Genomic DNA, 18,300 nt, shown 5'->3' with positions numbered 1-18,300 from the left:
TTTATTTGTGAATTTATATTTATCTTGTAAACTGAAACAACTGCAAGTAACCTAATGTGATAAGAAAGTGATTAATAAGACAATTTCAACCAATTATTTAATTTAATAGAAGTTTTTGCAACTTTAAATGGAATATAAATAAAGTATTTTCAAAATATTTGTATGCTGTATATTATTATTTACATAGCAATACTACTACTACTACTAATAATACCAGGATGGTTAAAGCAGCATTTTGGCCAAATAACCCAACAAATTAGTTATTTTATAAACCAATGCATTGGGTTACTAACTTACTTCCCAATCCATTGGGTTAAAATAACCCAACATTAGGTAGGTGCTAGTAACCCACCATTGGGTTATCTGTTGGGTAATTTTTAGCTCAACTATTTTAAGTGGGTAGGTGAACTAACTGGGGCCCAGACAGGTTTAGCCTCAGTTTCTGTGAGGGCCCCACATGAGACAGCCCAGATGAGTTAATGAAATGCACACTACAGAGTGTTAAAAAAACACTGAATCAACATTAGAGTTAATGAGATAATTAAGTGATTAATCGAGTGATTATTAATGCATTATTGAAGACACCTGCTGTTAACAAGCAGAATCACTGAAAAAAAGAGAAGCAACAAGGACAGGAAAAACAGAAACACAGTGACTACAACATACAACCACAGCCTTAGGTGAAATCAACTGGCAATAGAATACATTAAACCTCTCAAGATCTCAGAGGAGGATTAAACAACAAAAACAGCAGTACCAGCTTCACTCGTTACAAACATGAATTTATTTTTGTCTTCTTTAATGCATGCACACAATTTCTTATTGAGAATTAACAGGTGTAGATGTTTGGAAGTTTTAATACAAATAATAGTTTGGTTTGAAGTCACCATCATAATGAATAGAGTTTGCTTTCATTGGGCTCTTGACTCTTTAGCTACGTTTTATGTTTTCCGTGGTCTTTGTAACCGTGTGTTTAGAAAGCACATTATTTGTTGCAAAGGAAACCAAAATCAAATGTGATCAGGTGATGGTGGTTATTTATTAATGGTGATACAGATTTCATCTTTCTAATGTGGCCTCATTCACAGATCTCATCACAGCTCACAAGTGGTTTGAATTTTGCACTGCTAGTCCTGAACTACAGACAGGATATTCTGAATTTGGATTTTTAACTGTTGAGTCAATGCAGTTCAGTACATTAATGGACATTGTTTTTTGCTGTGATGTAGAAACATGACACAGTTATCACATCTGCACTGTAAGAGAGGTATACAATCAGTAATTACTACTACTGTAAAACATCCTGCAGAAGTCGGTGGTTCGGGTTGATCAGGTAGACCACTCAAAACAGACTGCTAAAAAAGAGCTTTCAGACTGAGGATGAAAACAAGCGCTGTAACAATGTAAATTAAGAAAGAAACCTTTCTTTTGACCCCTACAAGATCAACAGAGCAGCTGCCAATTTACCAAAGGTTGAATTTACTCAACCGGTTTTTGCAGGTCATTTACGGGAAATCTGAAATGGACTGCCGTGAACTCTTCAAATCTTTATGAGATCTATATGAATCTCCTGTTTGATTCACAAAACTGTCTATAAAATATATGAACATAGAAATAGTTATTTGTTACTTAAATATTACTTGCAATTTTTAAATTATACATTGGTGAACTGAAGCATCATATTATAAAAAAAAAAAAAAGTGTGTTGGTGATTCCAAACATTAGGAAATGCAAAAAAAAAGAGAGCAACAGTGAGGAGTTTGGACTCTGAGGGTGGTGGAGGCGGGTATAAATCGGAGCTGCTGCAGCTTCACAGACGCTCACAGGAAGACACACACAGACAGTCAGGATGGAGGTGAAGCTGCTGTTTCTGACTGTTGTTCTGCTCTCCTCACCGCTCCTCACACTATGTGACCCGCTGTGAGTATCAAACACACTGTTTGTTCATGGATTCACTAACAGATCTGTTCTCAAACGCTCTGATTTGATCTCCTCAGGTTTGTTCTGTCGGCTCCTAATCTGCTGAGGGTGGGTTCCTCAGAGAACCTGTTTGTGGAGGCTCAGGATTACTCTGGAGGAAACATGAATGTGAAGATCATAGTTAAAAACCACCCAAAGAAGAGCCGGGAGATACTGTCTCAATCAGTGACACTGACTTCAGAAAATAATTTCCAGATCCTTACAGATATAAAGGTGACGCCACTTTGACACTTTAACCTAATCTGTAAAATGTAAAGTGCTGTAAAGTGTATAGCAGCGGCGGTTCTAGGCTCAGCTGTTATTCAGGGCTTTAGCCGAGACCTCTGTGGATGCATATGGAGCCATCATTTGACTCAATATTAGAATATTAGCCATACATTTTATAATATCACTGGAGTCTGAAGATACAACTAAAAAGGTCCTCCAAACCGTCTCAGACATGCCCACAGAGTCCCTGGAGACTCTCCATAGATGAATAGCTATAAAGGTGTCTGTGTAAGGAAAAATTGACAGCGGGCTGTTGAATTATTAGAAAATAATGCACACCGAGGTGGTGATGCGGCCACAGCACCGTTGTGTATTATTTTCTAATATGCCTAATTCAAAGGATCAGAGTCAAGTATTCTGCTTAAACTACGGTTACCACACCTCAAATATGGTTCAGATGTTGTATTGCAAGACATTCGTCGGGTTTTTGTCCTTAAAATGCTCTTGTGTGTCGGATTGATTTCTTACGCATCTCATCCAACGCTTCTGAAACGTTGTGTTAGACCTAGCAGACTAATGCAGTTAATAATGAAGCTATTGGAGAGCGAGAGAGAGAGAGAGAGAGAGAGAGAGTGTTCGGCAGAAATCTCTACTAATAGTGAAACTGTAAATGCATCTCTTTTAAGAACAGCACCGTTATTACCTCGCTAGTGAGAAATGTCATGTTAATAAAATAAGTACTAAGTTGCTAAACTATTTTACTGATTAAATGGTTAGAGCAGCGCTGGTAACACGTTTCTGTGTGTGTGTGTATGTTTCCGTGTGTGTGTCAGTGTATATGTGTGCGTTTGTGTGAGTGTGTGTCAGTGTATATGTGTGCGTTTGTGTGGGAGAGCAGGAGAAAGAGAATACAGTATGTGCTTTCCGTACATAATACAACATAATTTAGTTTAAAAACAGAGAAATCATTTGTCATTTTTTATCATATTGTTTACTATATGTATTTGCTTGACCAGTTTTGCTGTGGGTTTTGGTTATTGTGCTGTTTTAGGCTGTAAGGACCATTGAAATAACTGAAATCAGTTGGCAAAGTGATTTGGACATGAATTGTGGTCGAGACCTAGCTGGAACTACATTAGCCGTGCGTTTCCCTGAAAATAATTGCACACCTTAGAACGTTCATCAACCAATCAGATTCAAGCATTCAACGGCCCCTTAATATAATAATATAATAATTCACCAAGCAGCTCTGCATTTTAAACATTAAGTTATTAGGGTGTTTAAATGAGTTGAGAATTAAAAGTTGCTGGAATTACCAAGGTTTGTGAATATCACGATGTCTTAACCGTAAAATGAAGGCTTGTAAGTGTCTTAGACCGTAGTCTATCCACATTTTTCCCAACGTGCTTTCTGCATTTTAAAATATGGGATCCTTATGACAGACAATCCTTATCCGTCAGTGTGACACGGATGTGTTCAAATGTAATTTTCTCCCCTTATACCTTCTAATCCATATTAGGAGTGGTTACTTGAGGTAAATCAGGTAAATATATTTGTTATTGGTCAAAATTATTGCGTTCATAGAGCACACCTTTTACTGACTGTTGGAAGCTACTCACATGACTCACACAAAGCTTCATGGGGTGTAAAAAAAAGGTGGATATAAGGTGACTCTACTTTACTTTGCAGTGTTAGTCATTGAAGTAACTAACCTAACTGAACCAATTGCTTTTGCAAAATGATTCAGTGTTTTGAAGCACTCCAAACACCACACATCGATTATGCCCACTGGTCAAAATTGTGTAAATACAACAAAAACTCATTGCAAAAGTTTTATTGAAAGTATATATTAAATGCAAACAAATCATCATATACCATTACATGTGAAGTGTCTGTATAATATGTGTTCTTTAATTTCTTTTCAGGGCTTTTTTTATGGAAGGCTTGTCTAAACAAGCCAATAAGGCAGGGTAGGTGAATTGGTTCAAAACATGTTTTTGTTATGCTGGTTGAAAGTTTCTTCACATCCCGATAGTAATCACTAGGTTAAATAGTCTAAATGTATTTATATGTATTTATATTATCTGTGGAAGGCGTAGGACCATAAAGTGTTCGTCCAATCATATCCCTCGGTCAGAGGACTACGATAGGCTGTTCTTCCTGCCTCTCAACGTATGTAATTGCATGCCTTATGTATGTATTTGCTATTCTTCCTTATATGATATTGATTTTAATATGAATATTGGATATGAATCACAGCCATACTGATATAGAGCGATATCACATAGCAATGAGTATGAAATTGTATTTATACAACAGCTTGATGGCACAAATAAGTAAATAAAAACACACAGAGTGTCTTAAATAACCCTTTTGTATGCAGAACTACTTATTTGCGCCTGAGTTCAAATCTCAGTTTGACAGTTTAACAGCTGAACTCAAGCCCCATTACTAATTCGAAAACGTCACTTTAGAAATAAGGAACGTTGAGTTGCTTTATTGAAAGCTTATTGTATCACTGTATTATGTGGAGTTGAGTATTGTGAGAGAGAGATGGACTGAGTGAGTGTGATTACCTGCATCTGATACAGCATTCATTCTTCAGCTCAATCTCATATTCACAATAAAACATTAGTTTGAATGTCCGCTGAGGAAAGTCATATCTTTGTCATAATATCTTTTCAGCTTTTAAGGGGATTTCCTGTGACAATGCTGCTTATGTCTTACAAGGTGTTGTTGAAAGTAAAAATAATGTTCTTATTTACAACCTTTTTTTAGTCCCTTTCAATATAAAAGTCTTTGTTCTAAGCAATTCAATCAAATGTACATAGGCATCATCTTCAGGGGTGTAAAATACTTGTACTTTTACTTGATTACATTTCTGAAGGAGAAAAAAATACTTTTTACTCCATACCATTTTATTTCAACTTGAAAAGTACTCATTACATATTTGTATTTTTTTTAAATCTTCTGCATAGTATATATGGTAAATGGAAGCATGCAATTTAAGCACATGCGTTTCTGCTTCAGTTATAATTTGGGAAATTTCTGGCTTCAAAAATTTGCCGTCGAATGTAAGGAAGCATATTAAGGTAGCTACATTTACTCATTATTTTTTGTCCGTTTTAATGATAATAATAAAAATGATGAGAATTTAAATACAATTCCTGTTTTGGTGGCAACAATGTATTTTTTACATTAAATGTTACAAATCTCCAAAAAGTGTTTAAATGAACATTGCATGTTAAATTAATTGTAAATCATGTTTAGTGATGTTTTTACCAGGGAGTCGTTAAGTTGTATTATAATGACATACTGAGTAAGAATTAGGAGCGTAAATGTAGTTTTTGAAAGACAAGATCTACCTAATGAAGAATTGATAGAAAAAGACATCCCAGATTGTACTTCAAATTTGAGGCCTTTTACTTAGTATTTTAATTAGTGATGCTCCGATCATACCTGATTCAGAATTCAGATTTTCTTTCTTTCTTTCTTTTTTTTTTTTTAACTAGCAAATTGGATTCTGATACTGACACTGATTTTTAAGCAAATTGTTTTATTGGCTATTTGCTTTATAACAAACAAACTGGCTTTAAACAAAAATATCTAGCCATTTGAAATTAGAGGCAACCACTGCATTTTAATCATGATCTGCATGGGCAGTTGTTTTTGATTTGATTTAGATTAATTTCAGGATTTAAAACAAAAACAGAATGGTCTGACTTTAGGTGTTATTTATTTGCTACATAAAACATCTGCACAAAACAAAAACAGCAGGTCTGAATGAGACACACTCTTTGCATTCGGGGGTAAAATACAAGTTTTTTCGGCGGGATCTTCCAGTAAAATTCACATTCCAGGGACTAAATATCACGTTATTGGGGTCGCTTCAACCCGCGGCAACAGTGTTAAGTAGCCCAATTCCAAAACCACAGACTTGGCAACACTGCTTATGAACCAACCGCAATATAGCGTTTCCTTGGTTACCGCTGTAAACAAAGCAGAGTTGCGCTTTATAAGGAGAAGAAAATGCCATTGCCATCGAAACTTCTCCCTTCAGTGATACATTAATATAACCCCAGAAATGTAATGCATTTTTGTACTTATTTTACATTTTTTTTTTCGGGATCTACTGGGACAGTGATAAAGATCTACCAGTTGATCACGATCGACGGGTTGGCGACCACTGCGCTAGACAGTTGTGCTTGACCTGTGCCATAGCGTTTTGTTTTCTCCCTTTAACCAAACCTTTGTATCTCTGTCTGACAAAATAAATCATATCTCACATCTCATAATCTGCACCTTTAAGAGTTTGTAAATTGTAGAATGCTTTTTCTTTTATTAAACATTTTTGATGGGGCAACTTGACTTAATTAATTAATTATTGAATTAATTTTCTGTCATTTAGATCCCTGATAATCAGAGCTATTTCTCTGACGATCCTCTGGAGAAGCAGTATGTGTATCTACAAGCTCAGTTTCCATCCGTCACTCTGGAGAAAGTGGACCTGCTCTCATTCCAGTCTGGATATATATTTGTCCAAACAGACAAGCCCATCTACACACCTGCTAGCACAGGTACGATTAAGTGCTGAAAACTTACAGTGCATTAATGAACATCAATCAATCAATTAATACTACATCATTTTAATAAGGGGTAGAAAGGTTGACCACAGATGGACTGACAAACTCAGTTACAATAAAGATTGTTTTGGACTTTGGTAGGGTGACCATACGGGTCATATGTACAGGAGGCTTCCTTGCCAGGATTTCTATATTGCCTAAAATATCCAGGTTTTGGCTGTTTGCACTCTGCAGATCGATCGTTGTATGACATTCACGAGAGCTATAGAGAGCAGAGATGGCTCCTTATGCTTCCGAATCGCTCTTGTGGTACTTTGGTGTTATTCAATGATCGGTGAGCAGCGATGCTTCAAGTCGAACGAACGAACAAACAAACCCGTTCTCGCGTATTTGCACCATTTTGATCGTTCTCTGTAGATCTCACCTTCTCACGCACCACGCTTGATCGATTATATACAATACCGGCATGCTATTAGTCAAACTACTTTGGATATTTTAGGCAATATAAAAGTCCTGGCCAGGACGTGTCCCGTATGAACGGCACATATGGCCAGCCTAGACTTTGGGTCAGATAGGCTGATGTTCAATGATATGACAAAACTGTACAGTGACTCCTAGAGCCACTTCTTGTACTTTTTCTATACAGTATCTTCATCTGTCATAATAATATAATGTACATTTTAATTTTTACAGCACACAATATGTCATTACGGAGATTTACTGTTTTATGCAAAATAACGTTCTATCCATGGGCCTGATTAATTCGATTTTCTCCAAACTTAAGAAAACTCATACTTGATGATTTTTATGTTTACATTGTTTGTTTGAAAAATTAAGAGTCTAAAATGCATTAAAAAAAGAAGAAAAACTAAGAATGCATTAAAACATTTTGTGCAGTTCTTTACAGGATTTTCTCTTTGATGCCCAACCTGAAACCACTCAATGAGTCTAAAATCACAGTGGAAATAAAGGTAAACACTTATATAACACCATACTGTTATGTCACACACACACGCATGCTTTCATGATGTTTCAGCTGTCATGAGCATTTGATGATCTCAGCAGACCCAGTGATTTCTGTCTTGTTTCTGAAGAATCCACAAGGCATCACAGTTTCATCAGAGAACATAACTACAGCAAAAGGAATACAGTCCGGAAAGTATGCTATCCCTGATGTTGCCAGGTGTGTAAAACACTATCAGGACTGGTGCTATTTAACCTGAGTAAAGTGACCAAACTTAATTTTTATCTGTCTATGGCATCTGCTTCAGGTCAATATCTAATAATAATGTATTGATAAACAGCAGCAGAACCCTAGCTGCTCGTGGTCTGTTATCACCTGTTTTAATGTCCTGAACTCAGAGTCTCAGACATGTGAATGATTCTGGATGTGTTCGGTTTGTTTCAGCTCTGGGATCTGGAAGGTGGTCACACTGTTCTCAAAGACTCCTCAGAAGAAGTTTACTGCAGACTTTGAGGTCAGAGAATATGGTAAGACCTGTGTCTACAAACTCTTGTTGTGTAAGAATATGATAACAAGTCAAAGAATGTATTTACTGATTAGTGTGTCTTTTGTCTGGTTTGGTTTTAGTGCTTCCAACATGTGAAGTGAAATTAAAGCCCAGGAAGTCCTTCTTCTATGTGGGTGATGAGAGTCTGACAGTCGACATTGAAGCCAAGTAAGACAAAAATATATTCTGCTACAAAATAATGTACTATCAGCAACCAAATATTTTCCTGCCATTCCTAAATGTTATTCATAAGTAACATTTAAATGACCTAGTTTTATTCTAGTCAGATACTGTATATCACTGAATATGACACTGAATATTGAATACCACCATTAAGTTAGACCAACTGTAAATTTGTCAGATCAGATCAAATGTGACCGTCTGTGAAATCCAGGCTAAAGTCTCAAAATCTAATTATGAGATAACAAGCATCAAAGTTTGATTTCAACCATTAATTTCACTATGATTTCAATCTTTGACATGGCCTTACCCAGTCAATATTAAAGATATAAAGCTTATATTTTCACAGAATGTTCTTTACATCTTTATGAAAGATGATTTTATGTAGAAAACAGTAAATCACAAAATAATACTTTAGATGGGTTTTCACAGGCAGGGTCACAAATTAGCAACTTTTGTTCTTCTGTGGAATGCAAAAGGTCCAAGCTGCTTTTTTATCCCAGTACAATGAATGTGGATTTGGATCAGGGACAACCAATGTCACTATTGATTATAAAGCAGAAACTGAATGTGCTTTTATAGGTACCTGTTTGGACAGGAGGTGGATGGAAATGCGTTTGTGGTGTTTGGTGTGATGGAAGATGAGAAGAAAACAAGTATTTCTGCATCTCTGCAAAAAGTTCAGGTGAGAGACATTAACTTAGACACCAAAAATTACATTTCTCCTCACCTAGAGGACAGTTTAAATAAAAATAGCTTTTTATTGTGTCTTGTAGACTGATGTTGCTGTGTGTCTCATATATGAATAGATCGTGGAAGGAGAGGGTACTGCAGAACTGACCAATCAGATGATCACTGACACCTTTCCAAACATTAACCAGCTGGTTGGACGATCAATCTATGTTTCAGTCAGTCTATTAACAGAAAGTGGTAAGACTCAACAGATCTGTATGCACATGTTTACCTGCACGTGTGTGATTGTATGAGAAGCTAATGGTTTGTGTGTTTCAGGCAGTGAAATGGTGGAAGCAGAAAGGAGAGGCATTCAGATCGTGACGTCACCGTACACCATCCACTTCAAAAAAACACCACACTTCTTCAAACCTGGGATGCCCTTCGACGTCTCGGTATAAAACAGTTTCCGATTTTACATGTTCGATTTTGAAAATTATTGTAATATTTGCAGATTGGCTTTTCTGGCTAAATATGCCATACCCACTGGCCAAAAGGTTGCAGCCCAGAAATATCCCAAACACAGCAATACAATTAATCTCCAACATCCCCAATTAATCCGGGCTGATCCAAGTGAAAACTGAAGCAACCAATTAAAGAGCATGTTCATGCATTATAAAATGGTAATTTATCGATAAAGTTACAATATCCCTAATCCCAGATATCTTCCAGAATCAGAATTAATTTACAGTTCAGAGCAATTGTTAGCTAGAAAGTTAAGAACCTAAAGGGATGTAGAAACAATTGCATAAATATATTAACATAAATTACTGTTTTTGTTGTTGTTGTTTTGTCTGGCTTCTAAAAAAGGTTTATGTGACAAATCCTGACCAAACACCTGCTGTAAATGTGGAAGTGGAGGTCAATCCTGGAGGGTTCAGAGGTCGAACAAGAGACAACGGCATTGCGAAGGTTACAGTCAACACTCAGAGAGGATCTTCAACACTGGACATCACTGTAAGACCTGCCATCATAACAGCACTGATGTTCATTCAGTTTCACTGGTGATCTTGTGGAGAATAGATCAGTTAACAGATGTTAAACAATCAATAGAGCATATTGTTCACAGCACGTCAGAAATCAATGTATTTATACTTTCCAGGCAAAGACCAAAGATCCAGAAATAGAAGACAATCAGCAGGCAGTGAAGAAGATGACGGCTCAGGCCTACAAGACCAAAGGCGGCTCCAACAACTACCTGTACATCAGCATTGATGCTGCTGTGCTTCAGATCGTTGAATCAATGACAGTCTGTCTGAGCACTGGACAAAGTCCAGGAGTCAGAGATCAAGATTTCACCTACATGGTAAAGATTAAGGTTATTTCTTATTCAGCTGCACCAGAAATGTATCAGCTGATCATGTCATTATGTGATGAACTACCATAGCTTGTGTTTGTAACAATATAGTGTCTTTTCACTTTTGCCTCATTTTCAGATCTTGAGTAAAGGTCAGATTGTAAAAGCAGACAGGTTTAAGCGAAGAGGACAATCAATAGTGACTCTGCCTGTGTCTGTAACCAAAGACATGGTGCCGTCCTTCCGCTTTGTGGCTTATTACCATGTGGGCTCGTCTGAGGTGGTGTCTGATTCAGTCTGGGTCGATGTGAAGGACACGTGCATGGGAAAGGTGGGTCAACAATCACAAAAAAAACAGTTGATGTGCCAATCATCTAGGTCTGACTCAGTGTCTCATTTAATAACAGCTCCAGCTTAAGGTGGAGAAGGAGAAGGAGAAGGAGAAGGAGAAGATGAATATCTATGGCACAGGAGAAGAGGTCAAGCTGCAGATAACTGGAGATCCTGAAGCTAAAGTTGGTCTGGTGGTGGTTGACAAGGCTGTGCAAGTCCTTAACAAGAAGAGACTCACTCAGACTCAGGTGAAGGATCTTTTTCAGATGTTATGGCACAATCATCTTGTTACTGTTTTTCACAAAACATACATAATTGTCTTTACGCTTCTCTCTGAGAACAGCCAAGCTCCTGGAGGCGTGCCACGGGGCGGAGCTAAAGAGTCGCGATCACTTACGTGCGGATTGCCAGCAAAACACAGAAATCTGATGCAGTTTAACTTACCACCTGCATTTCTGACTCATGACTGGGATCTTTTATCGCTGGGATAGCTCCATCTTTCAGTATCAAACTATGTGTAAATCCAGCGCTGAACTGGGCCTTGTTTATAAAACATTCAACACCGAAAAGATGGGAACAACCAACACTCCTGATAGCACACATACATCACAGAGACGTCTATTTGACGTCTGCATTTACATCTGCAAGACGTATTTTTTAGAGTGCTTGCTCATCTGCAATACGTCTATAGAACGTTTCATATTAGATGTCCAATAGACATTTAGAAATGTCTTTAAGATGTTTATGATTTAGAACGTATGTAAAACTACCATCTGAAAGACGTCTATTGGATGTTTGTACACAGCAGATGCTTTCCAAATCAAGCGATCTTTAACAGACATCTTGTGTGCTATCTGGGACACTTGCGAAAAACTCTGTTGCTGCCCCGAAAAAACTTACTGCATCCACTGTTCACATAACACTGGGTTCTTTGGGAAGCTGAACAAGGTTATCTTTCGCTCACACACTTCTTTGGAGACATTCTTCTAGAGCACGACTAGTGCAGCGCTGCCGACGACTTCCGTAACTTGAATGAAGTACGTTGATGGGTTGCTCTTGTTCTCACTCTGGTTGATGTGTGTGCACTCTCTTAAAAGGAATTCATAAAAGGAATTCTGCCCTTCATGACGTCATGAAGGGACATGATCAAAAAAAATAAACTTTCCGAAACTTATACAAACCCGAAAGGTGTATATTTGGCACACAAATACATCATACGTCCAAATAGTTTTTTGAAACTTTGGCCATGTTTAACATGACAATCCAACTCTTAAACTTAAACTCTTAGCATTAGACCTCCTCCCCATTAAGTTCTCATCATGTTCTCCTATTCCCTCATTGTTCTACACGAACATTGTCTTCTCAGCTGGTAATTACTCCGGTGAACTGAAGCAGTGCTGTGTTGATGGGATGAGGGATAATAAACTCGGCTACACCTGTGAACGAAGAGCCACATACATCATGGATGGTGAAGAGTGTGTCAAGGCCTTCCTGGACTGCTGCAACCAGAGGAAAACCCGCAAGAACACGAAGACCGAAGAGGAGGAGCAGATTCTGGCTCGAAGTAAATACATTATGTGATTAAATTTGTCACAAAGTTTTAATTATGTCAAAAGAAAAGCAGCATGACAAAACCCAGACCATTGAACTCAAACCATTAGGGGAGCTGCTTGTGCAGTTTGTTTATTATGTGCATTATTTATTTTTTATTTTTTTATAAATCGTATCTTGAGGTTTCAGTATTAAAATAATTTTCTCAAATCAAGAATATTTTCTACAGTGTTTAACAGTTTGGAAAATACTTTGTAATTGTGATCATAGTAAAAGTGGGTAGTCGTTGAAGAGAATGATGAGATGTATTTGTATACATTATCTGTTTTCAAATTTTATTTAATTTTTTCCCTGAAAAAGCATTCTAATCTGCTTCCATCTCACGGTGAAGACCCAGAGCCACTGCTGTTATATAAAATATGACTAACCAGGCTATTTCTGTCTGTAAGCATCACCAGCTGTCAAAGAGTGAATTTACATTTTTATTCAGCCCATCTGCCTTTTTTATTTTTATTTTTGGCATTGGTCTAAGCAGATTTTTTAACTAATTTTTTCACCGAGCAGTCTTGGTGTCAACAGGACTTAATTCTGTAACAGTACAAGTGGATAGTTGTTGGAAAGAATGACAAAATTAATTATCTCTATATTAACTAATTCTTGATTAAAGCAATTTGTACAGTTTTTGTATTTGATTTGACTTCATTATCTGACATGTTCATTTGCTCTAAAGGGTCTATATCCTCATTAATTAATTATTTTATCTGTTAAAAAGGTGATGATGATGATGATGATGATGATGACTATCAAACAGACTCTGAAGAGATTGTGTCCCGTACGCAGTTCCCTGAGAGTTGGCTTTGGGAGGTGGTTGATCTACCCACTTCCAATAAAGGGCAAGTATGAGATTTTTAGACACAAGCTGTGAGTTAAAGGGATATTTCACCCAAAAAGAACATTTTATTTACTCTCCCTCATGTTGTCTCACCTTCAAGACTTTAATTCATCTTCGAAACATCTTTGATTTAGTTCTATTTGATACTATCAGATGCTGAACCTGAATTATTTAACTGAATGAAGCCACTGCATTATTTGCTGTAGAGGCGTTTTATTATAGTAACTGAATTAATGATTCCTGGGTGAAGAAATTTATGACAGTGACAGATTCTTCTGTTTGTTGTTGTTTTATACTGTAAAGCTTCTTTGACATTATAAAACGTGACTTAACTCCTTCTGATAGTAAACATTCATTAGAAGAGTTCTAACCTACTTAGAAGTTATCATCTTTACTTGCCTCTTCCTCATATTCCAGTGAAACAACATCAATCACAAAACCGATCTTCCTGAAAGACTCTATCACTACCTGGCAGATCTTGGCTGTCAGTCTGTCACCAACACTTGGTAAGGAGAAGCTGTAAACCCACAATACATGCTCTGAACATCATCACCATCATCATCATCACCATCATCATCATCATCATCATCCAGGAGCTGCTGCTTTAAATCCTTCTGTGTGTCTGTGTTCCTCCTCAAAGGCATCTGTGTGGCAGAACCTGTGGAGATGGTCGTTTTTAAACACCTTTTTATTGACCTAAAGATGCCTTACTCAGCTGTACTTTTCTGTACATCCATGACATTTACATAAAGAAGTAAGTTTTGTGTTGCCTAGCCACAACATCCCAACATAAACGCTTCAGATAAAATATTTGTTATTAAAGCATCAATATTCACAAACCACTGTTATTTTTAACTAAAAGCAAGCGTAGGCTGCTGCGGGCATGGTTTGGCATGGCAGAATGCCAGCAAAGAGTGCTCACTTAATAATCTCTAAAAAAACTGACATCTTAGTTCATCACAATCTCACAAAGAACTGTTATAACTAAATTAATATATGCATAATTAATATTTCATAATGTCTACAATTGGTGTGCTCTAATGAGATCATTCGTAATGACGCAAATTTCAGCACTGCACAAGAAGTCTTGCATATTTGACTGCAGTCAATAAACATAAAATAATACAAATGTTTATAAAACGGTCTGATAATGTGAAAATGACTTCAGATGCTGTGTTTGTTTTCATTTGTAATGTCCACCTCGCAGGTGCTTACCAGTCAAATTAACTGGAACTATACTCTAGGCTAATTACTATTTTGGAAATTATAATACGTTAAATTACTCCGTTACTAAAAAAATAAATCAAATTATAATAACGCGTTACTAAATATTGCATTACTGCCTGATGGATTGTATTAGAGACTGTACAATGCACTGATTACTGTTACGGTACCAATCACTTTAGAAGGCCGAATACCTAATTAATGTCCAGTTACCAGGAGAGGAGTAAAGAGCCAGAGTCATGAATTAGGATTCACTCAATGTATTGCTTAAGCAAACAGAAATGAACTGATTACTCACACTTGGAGAGCCAGTATAGAAATGCACATTCATATTAAATAAAACACAAACTGTGTAGGCCTGTGCAAACAATAAACAATCAATATAAAGAACCAGGATTCAAAGATGCAGAGATTTTGTAGTGAGGTAATTCTCAGTTCGGTTAAGTCCCAATAGTTTCAGGGAAACGTTTACTTGAAAGAAGGGATCGATGCAGACAGATGATTGGACTTGTTGTAATCTTCACACAGACTTAAACATGCAGATGTCCATAGATATACATCCTCGTCTGTGTAGTGATGCACTGGATGTGCTGACAATACTTGTATACCTCGTGAGATTTGTGATGTGTATGTTTCTACAATAAACAGATAAAGAGCAATTAGTTTCTAATGCAATCGGTGTAACAGGTGCTGAGTAATTATAACTTCACGTAGGCCTGTCGCAATAATCAATATATCTACTTATCGCGCAATCTATGTACATGACCTCAATCATGGGCGACATTTGACTCTTGAATCAGGGGGGGCAAGACATTTTATATATACAGTGGGTACGGAAAGTATTCAGACCCCCTTAAATTTTTCACTCTTTGTTATATTGCAGCCATTTGCTAAAATAATTTAAGTTAATTTTTTTCCTCATTAATGTACACACAGCACCCCATATTGACAGAAAAACACAGAATTGTTGACATTTTTGCAGATTTATTAAAAAAGAAAAACTGAAATATCACATGGTCCTAAGTATTCAGACCCTTTGCTGTGACACTCATATATTTAACTCAAAATATTTTTTTTTTCATTGCAACGCACCAAAGCAGTCAATCCAACACAGTCAAGCATAACTTAAACAGGTTGCCACCGTTTAATAAACTGTGGACTAGCTTTGGCTCTTCCTGCAGACTTCAATGGTGATGCTTCCCGTTTGTCTGTTGATGGCCTTTCATTTTTAACCAGAAATGTGCACGCTGCTTTTCTGATGTTCACTGAAGTTTTCCGTGTCTTTTTCCCATGTCACTTGAAATGTTTCCGTTTTGAATTGTTACCAAAGGCGAGACACGTGAGGAAAAAATAAACTATAATTTGTGGGACTATATTCTGTAATAAATCGCATGCCATTCATTGCTGAACTTAAACAGAATGATAAAACTATTATAATGAAATTTTAATTAAACACGTCCTTTTGCACAAGGATCCTGAGACTCATTTGAGGTTTTTGTGCTGCTAGTGACACAAACTGAAAATAAGTGAAGAATACTGTCTTGTTCTAAAACAGAAATGTCCTCCTCCATCATACATTTTATATTCAAATCAAATACATTTTTGGAGGAAGTTTCCTCTGGATATTGAAGCGGTTTGAGTCTCATTCTCCTGTTTTCACCAGGTGCGTGTGGAGTTCATGGAGACAGAAGATGTTTGCAGCTCTGCCAGTAAGAAAGGCAAATACAGAACAACAGTATCTGTTGACAAAGGCTCCAGCATAGCCGTTTCATATGTGATTATTCCCATGACGCTGGGAAGTCACATGATTGAGGTGAATGCTTCTGCATATGGTTTATCTGATGGAGTGAGAAAGCCGCTGAAGGTGGTGGTACGTCTGATGGGAATTCTGTCACTTTTTGTTTAATTTGATTTGGTCTTTTGTTAGTATATTGATCAATATAAGAACAGAAAACACCACAGGTAGTTAACTCTCTCTCTCTCTCTCTTTCAGTCTGAGGGTGTGCTGATTCCATTACAAAGAGAAAATGTGGAGCTCAATCCTGTTAAGAATGGTGAGATTTACTGTAAAGCACACAATAACATCACTGTGTTATATTTCTGTTATAGAACATTACACACATTACACTTTCAGGTAAGTATAAAAAAATAATAATAATAATTTCATTATAGTTCCAGCCAATCCAGACTCATGACTTTTCCTCCATCTTGCTGTTCTTCTCTATTTCTCATCAGGGGAAAAACCTTTAGTTTTTAAATCTGTCATACCAACTGGACGACTTCCAGACACACCTGCTGACACGTACATCTCAATTACTGGTAAGGAAAAAGGCGATTTTATAAATGTGTAATGATTATTTCTTTAAAGCTGTATGTGTGTTAAGATCAATTCTATAGCTCTATAATTCTATGCGTTTAGTTTTATGCCCCTTTCACCCCTTACAAAATTAACCAGGGATTTAATACAAATAAAAACAAAAACCATGGTTACCAGTTAAACCATTAACCACAAATTAACCCCGACTGTGAGCTTCAGCAAACCTACTCCCCAAAGATAACAGTACCCAAATGGTTTAAGCTGCACCTGGCCACGAGAACCTAAGATGTTTAAACATTCACATGTAATTAACTCTCAGTAGGAAGATCAGAGACTTGCAGACCCGCTCACTGGAAACTACATTGAATTTAATCAGTAAACAGATGCCATCATGTTCACCTTGAATGCCCAATACAATGAAGATCACCTTAGTTTTTCATATATTATTATTATTATTATTATTATTATTATGTCAGGATGTAGAATCATCAGATCTTAAACAGATTCTTAAATTTGTAATCCCACATATTTGTAGTAAAACTGTGGTTATACAAATGGTTATCTTTCCTCAGCTGTTTGCAAAACTAAAAGCAAAGTTTTATGCTAATTATTTTCTGTTTTTGCCATAATTGATACAAAAACACGTAATGCTCTCTTTGTGTCGTGGCGACATCATGAGGTCTGCATGATGATGTGACGGGTGAATGACTGGAAATCATTGAGGTTGGAAGTGGGACATTTCAACTTAAATGTTCCCACATCTGACCATGTCTCAAACTCAGCACAACTGCACGTGCACATTGGCTGGTCTAGCCTGAAAAATAAGCACTTTTTTTAAAAGCAAATTGAGCATAAGAAATAACATTTATGAGAAAGTTGTTGTCAGATTTCATTGTTGCTTTCAAATTTGAACTGTAATCGTAAGCTGGTGACAGTGGTGTAACTTTGCTTTGAAAAGTGGTGGGGACATCGCGCAACTCGTTTTGCTAGTTTTTTTTATTTAATAACCTAATTTACTTGGGGACTGGGTTTAGAGTTGGACAAACTTAATTTTTGCTTTTCAAAAATACATTGATGTACCAGGGGTGGCGCCAGATAATTTTGAACGCAGGTGCTGAGGGAGAGCTAGATCATTGACAGAGGGAGCTGGGCAATTCAGGGCTCCAGACTCATTCTTCCCACTGGTCGCTCTTTTGCGATTAACTTTCTCAGTTGGTTGCACGAGCACTGTTTTTATTTTTTTGCACCACAACATTGCTATTAATCAATGCATGCTGATTAACTGTTATCGTAGTTTGTAGTTATATGGAAACGAAAATAGTTAACATTCAACCCGTTCTTTTTCATCAGTAGTATCATTTGTGATTTGAATTTTGTGAACGGAGTTCCTCTTTTGCCATGTTATAAGCTGGACTTCGGATGCTTTCACTTTCGATTTCACGATCTTATCAGGTTTTACAATAAAATATAATTGTCTGTTTTGCTTAAATCTA

The 18,300-nt window shown here is 36.9% G+C and overlaps 1 protein-coding gene across 1 annotated transcript in view; it reads left to right on the top strand.

Annotated features, from left to right (window-relative positions):
- Positions 1-1,792: 1,792 nt before the first annotated feature.
- Positions 1,793-18,300, top strand: part of LOC107573400 (complement C3-like) — a 30,408-nt gene continuing 13,900 nt past the window's right edge. The window contains exons 1-21 of the mRNA XM_016259837.1: positions 1,793-1,920; positions 1,998-2,193; positions 6,596-6,764; positions 7,668-7,741; positions 7,865-7,953; positions 8,179-8,261; positions 8,362-8,449; positions 9,044-9,146; positions 9,271-9,391; positions 9,473-9,588; positions 10,004-10,150; positions 10,296-10,499; positions 10,630-10,821; positions 10,898-11,180; positions 12,190-12,387; positions 13,147-13,267; positions 13,684-13,772; positions 13,907-13,993; positions 16,131-16,360; positions 16,484-16,544; positions 16,726-16,809. Coding sequence (XP_016115323.1) covers positions 1,850-1,920; positions 1,998-2,193; positions 6,596-6,764; positions 7,668-7,741; positions 7,865-7,953; positions 8,179-8,261; positions 8,362-8,449; positions 9,044-9,146; positions 9,271-9,391; positions 9,473-9,588; positions 10,004-10,150; positions 10,296-10,499; positions 10,630-10,821; positions 10,898-11,180; positions 12,190-12,387; positions 13,147-13,267; positions 13,684-13,772; positions 13,907-13,993; positions 16,131-16,360; positions 16,484-16,544; positions 16,726-16,809 — 2,806 coding nt within the window. The 5' untranslated portion in view covers positions 1,793-1,849. The remainder of the gene's footprint in view (positions 1,921-1,997; positions 2,194-6,595; positions 6,765-7,667; positions 7,742-7,864; positions 7,954-8,178; positions 8,262-8,361; positions 8,450-9,043; positions 9,147-9,270; positions 9,392-9,472; positions 9,589-10,003; positions 10,151-10,295; positions 10,500-10,629; positions 10,822-10,897; positions 11,181-12,189; positions 12,388-13,146; positions 13,268-13,683; positions 13,773-13,906; positions 13,994-16,130; positions 16,361-16,483; positions 16,545-16,725; positions 16,810-18,300) is intronic.

The sequence above is a fragment of the Sinocyclocheilus grahami genome, unplaced genomic scaffold (genome assembly GCF_001515645.1).
Source record: "Sinocyclocheilus grahami isolate Dianchi unplaced genomic scaffold, SAMN03320097.WGS_v1.1 scaffold1933.1, whole genome shotgun sequence".
NCBI lineage: Eukaryota > Metazoa > Chordata > Actinopteri > Cypriniformes > Cyprinidae > Sinocyclocheilus > Sinocyclocheilus grahami.
The sequence above is the reverse complement of the archived record's forward strand: the minus strand, read 5'-3'. Positions and strand labels throughout refer to the sequence as shown.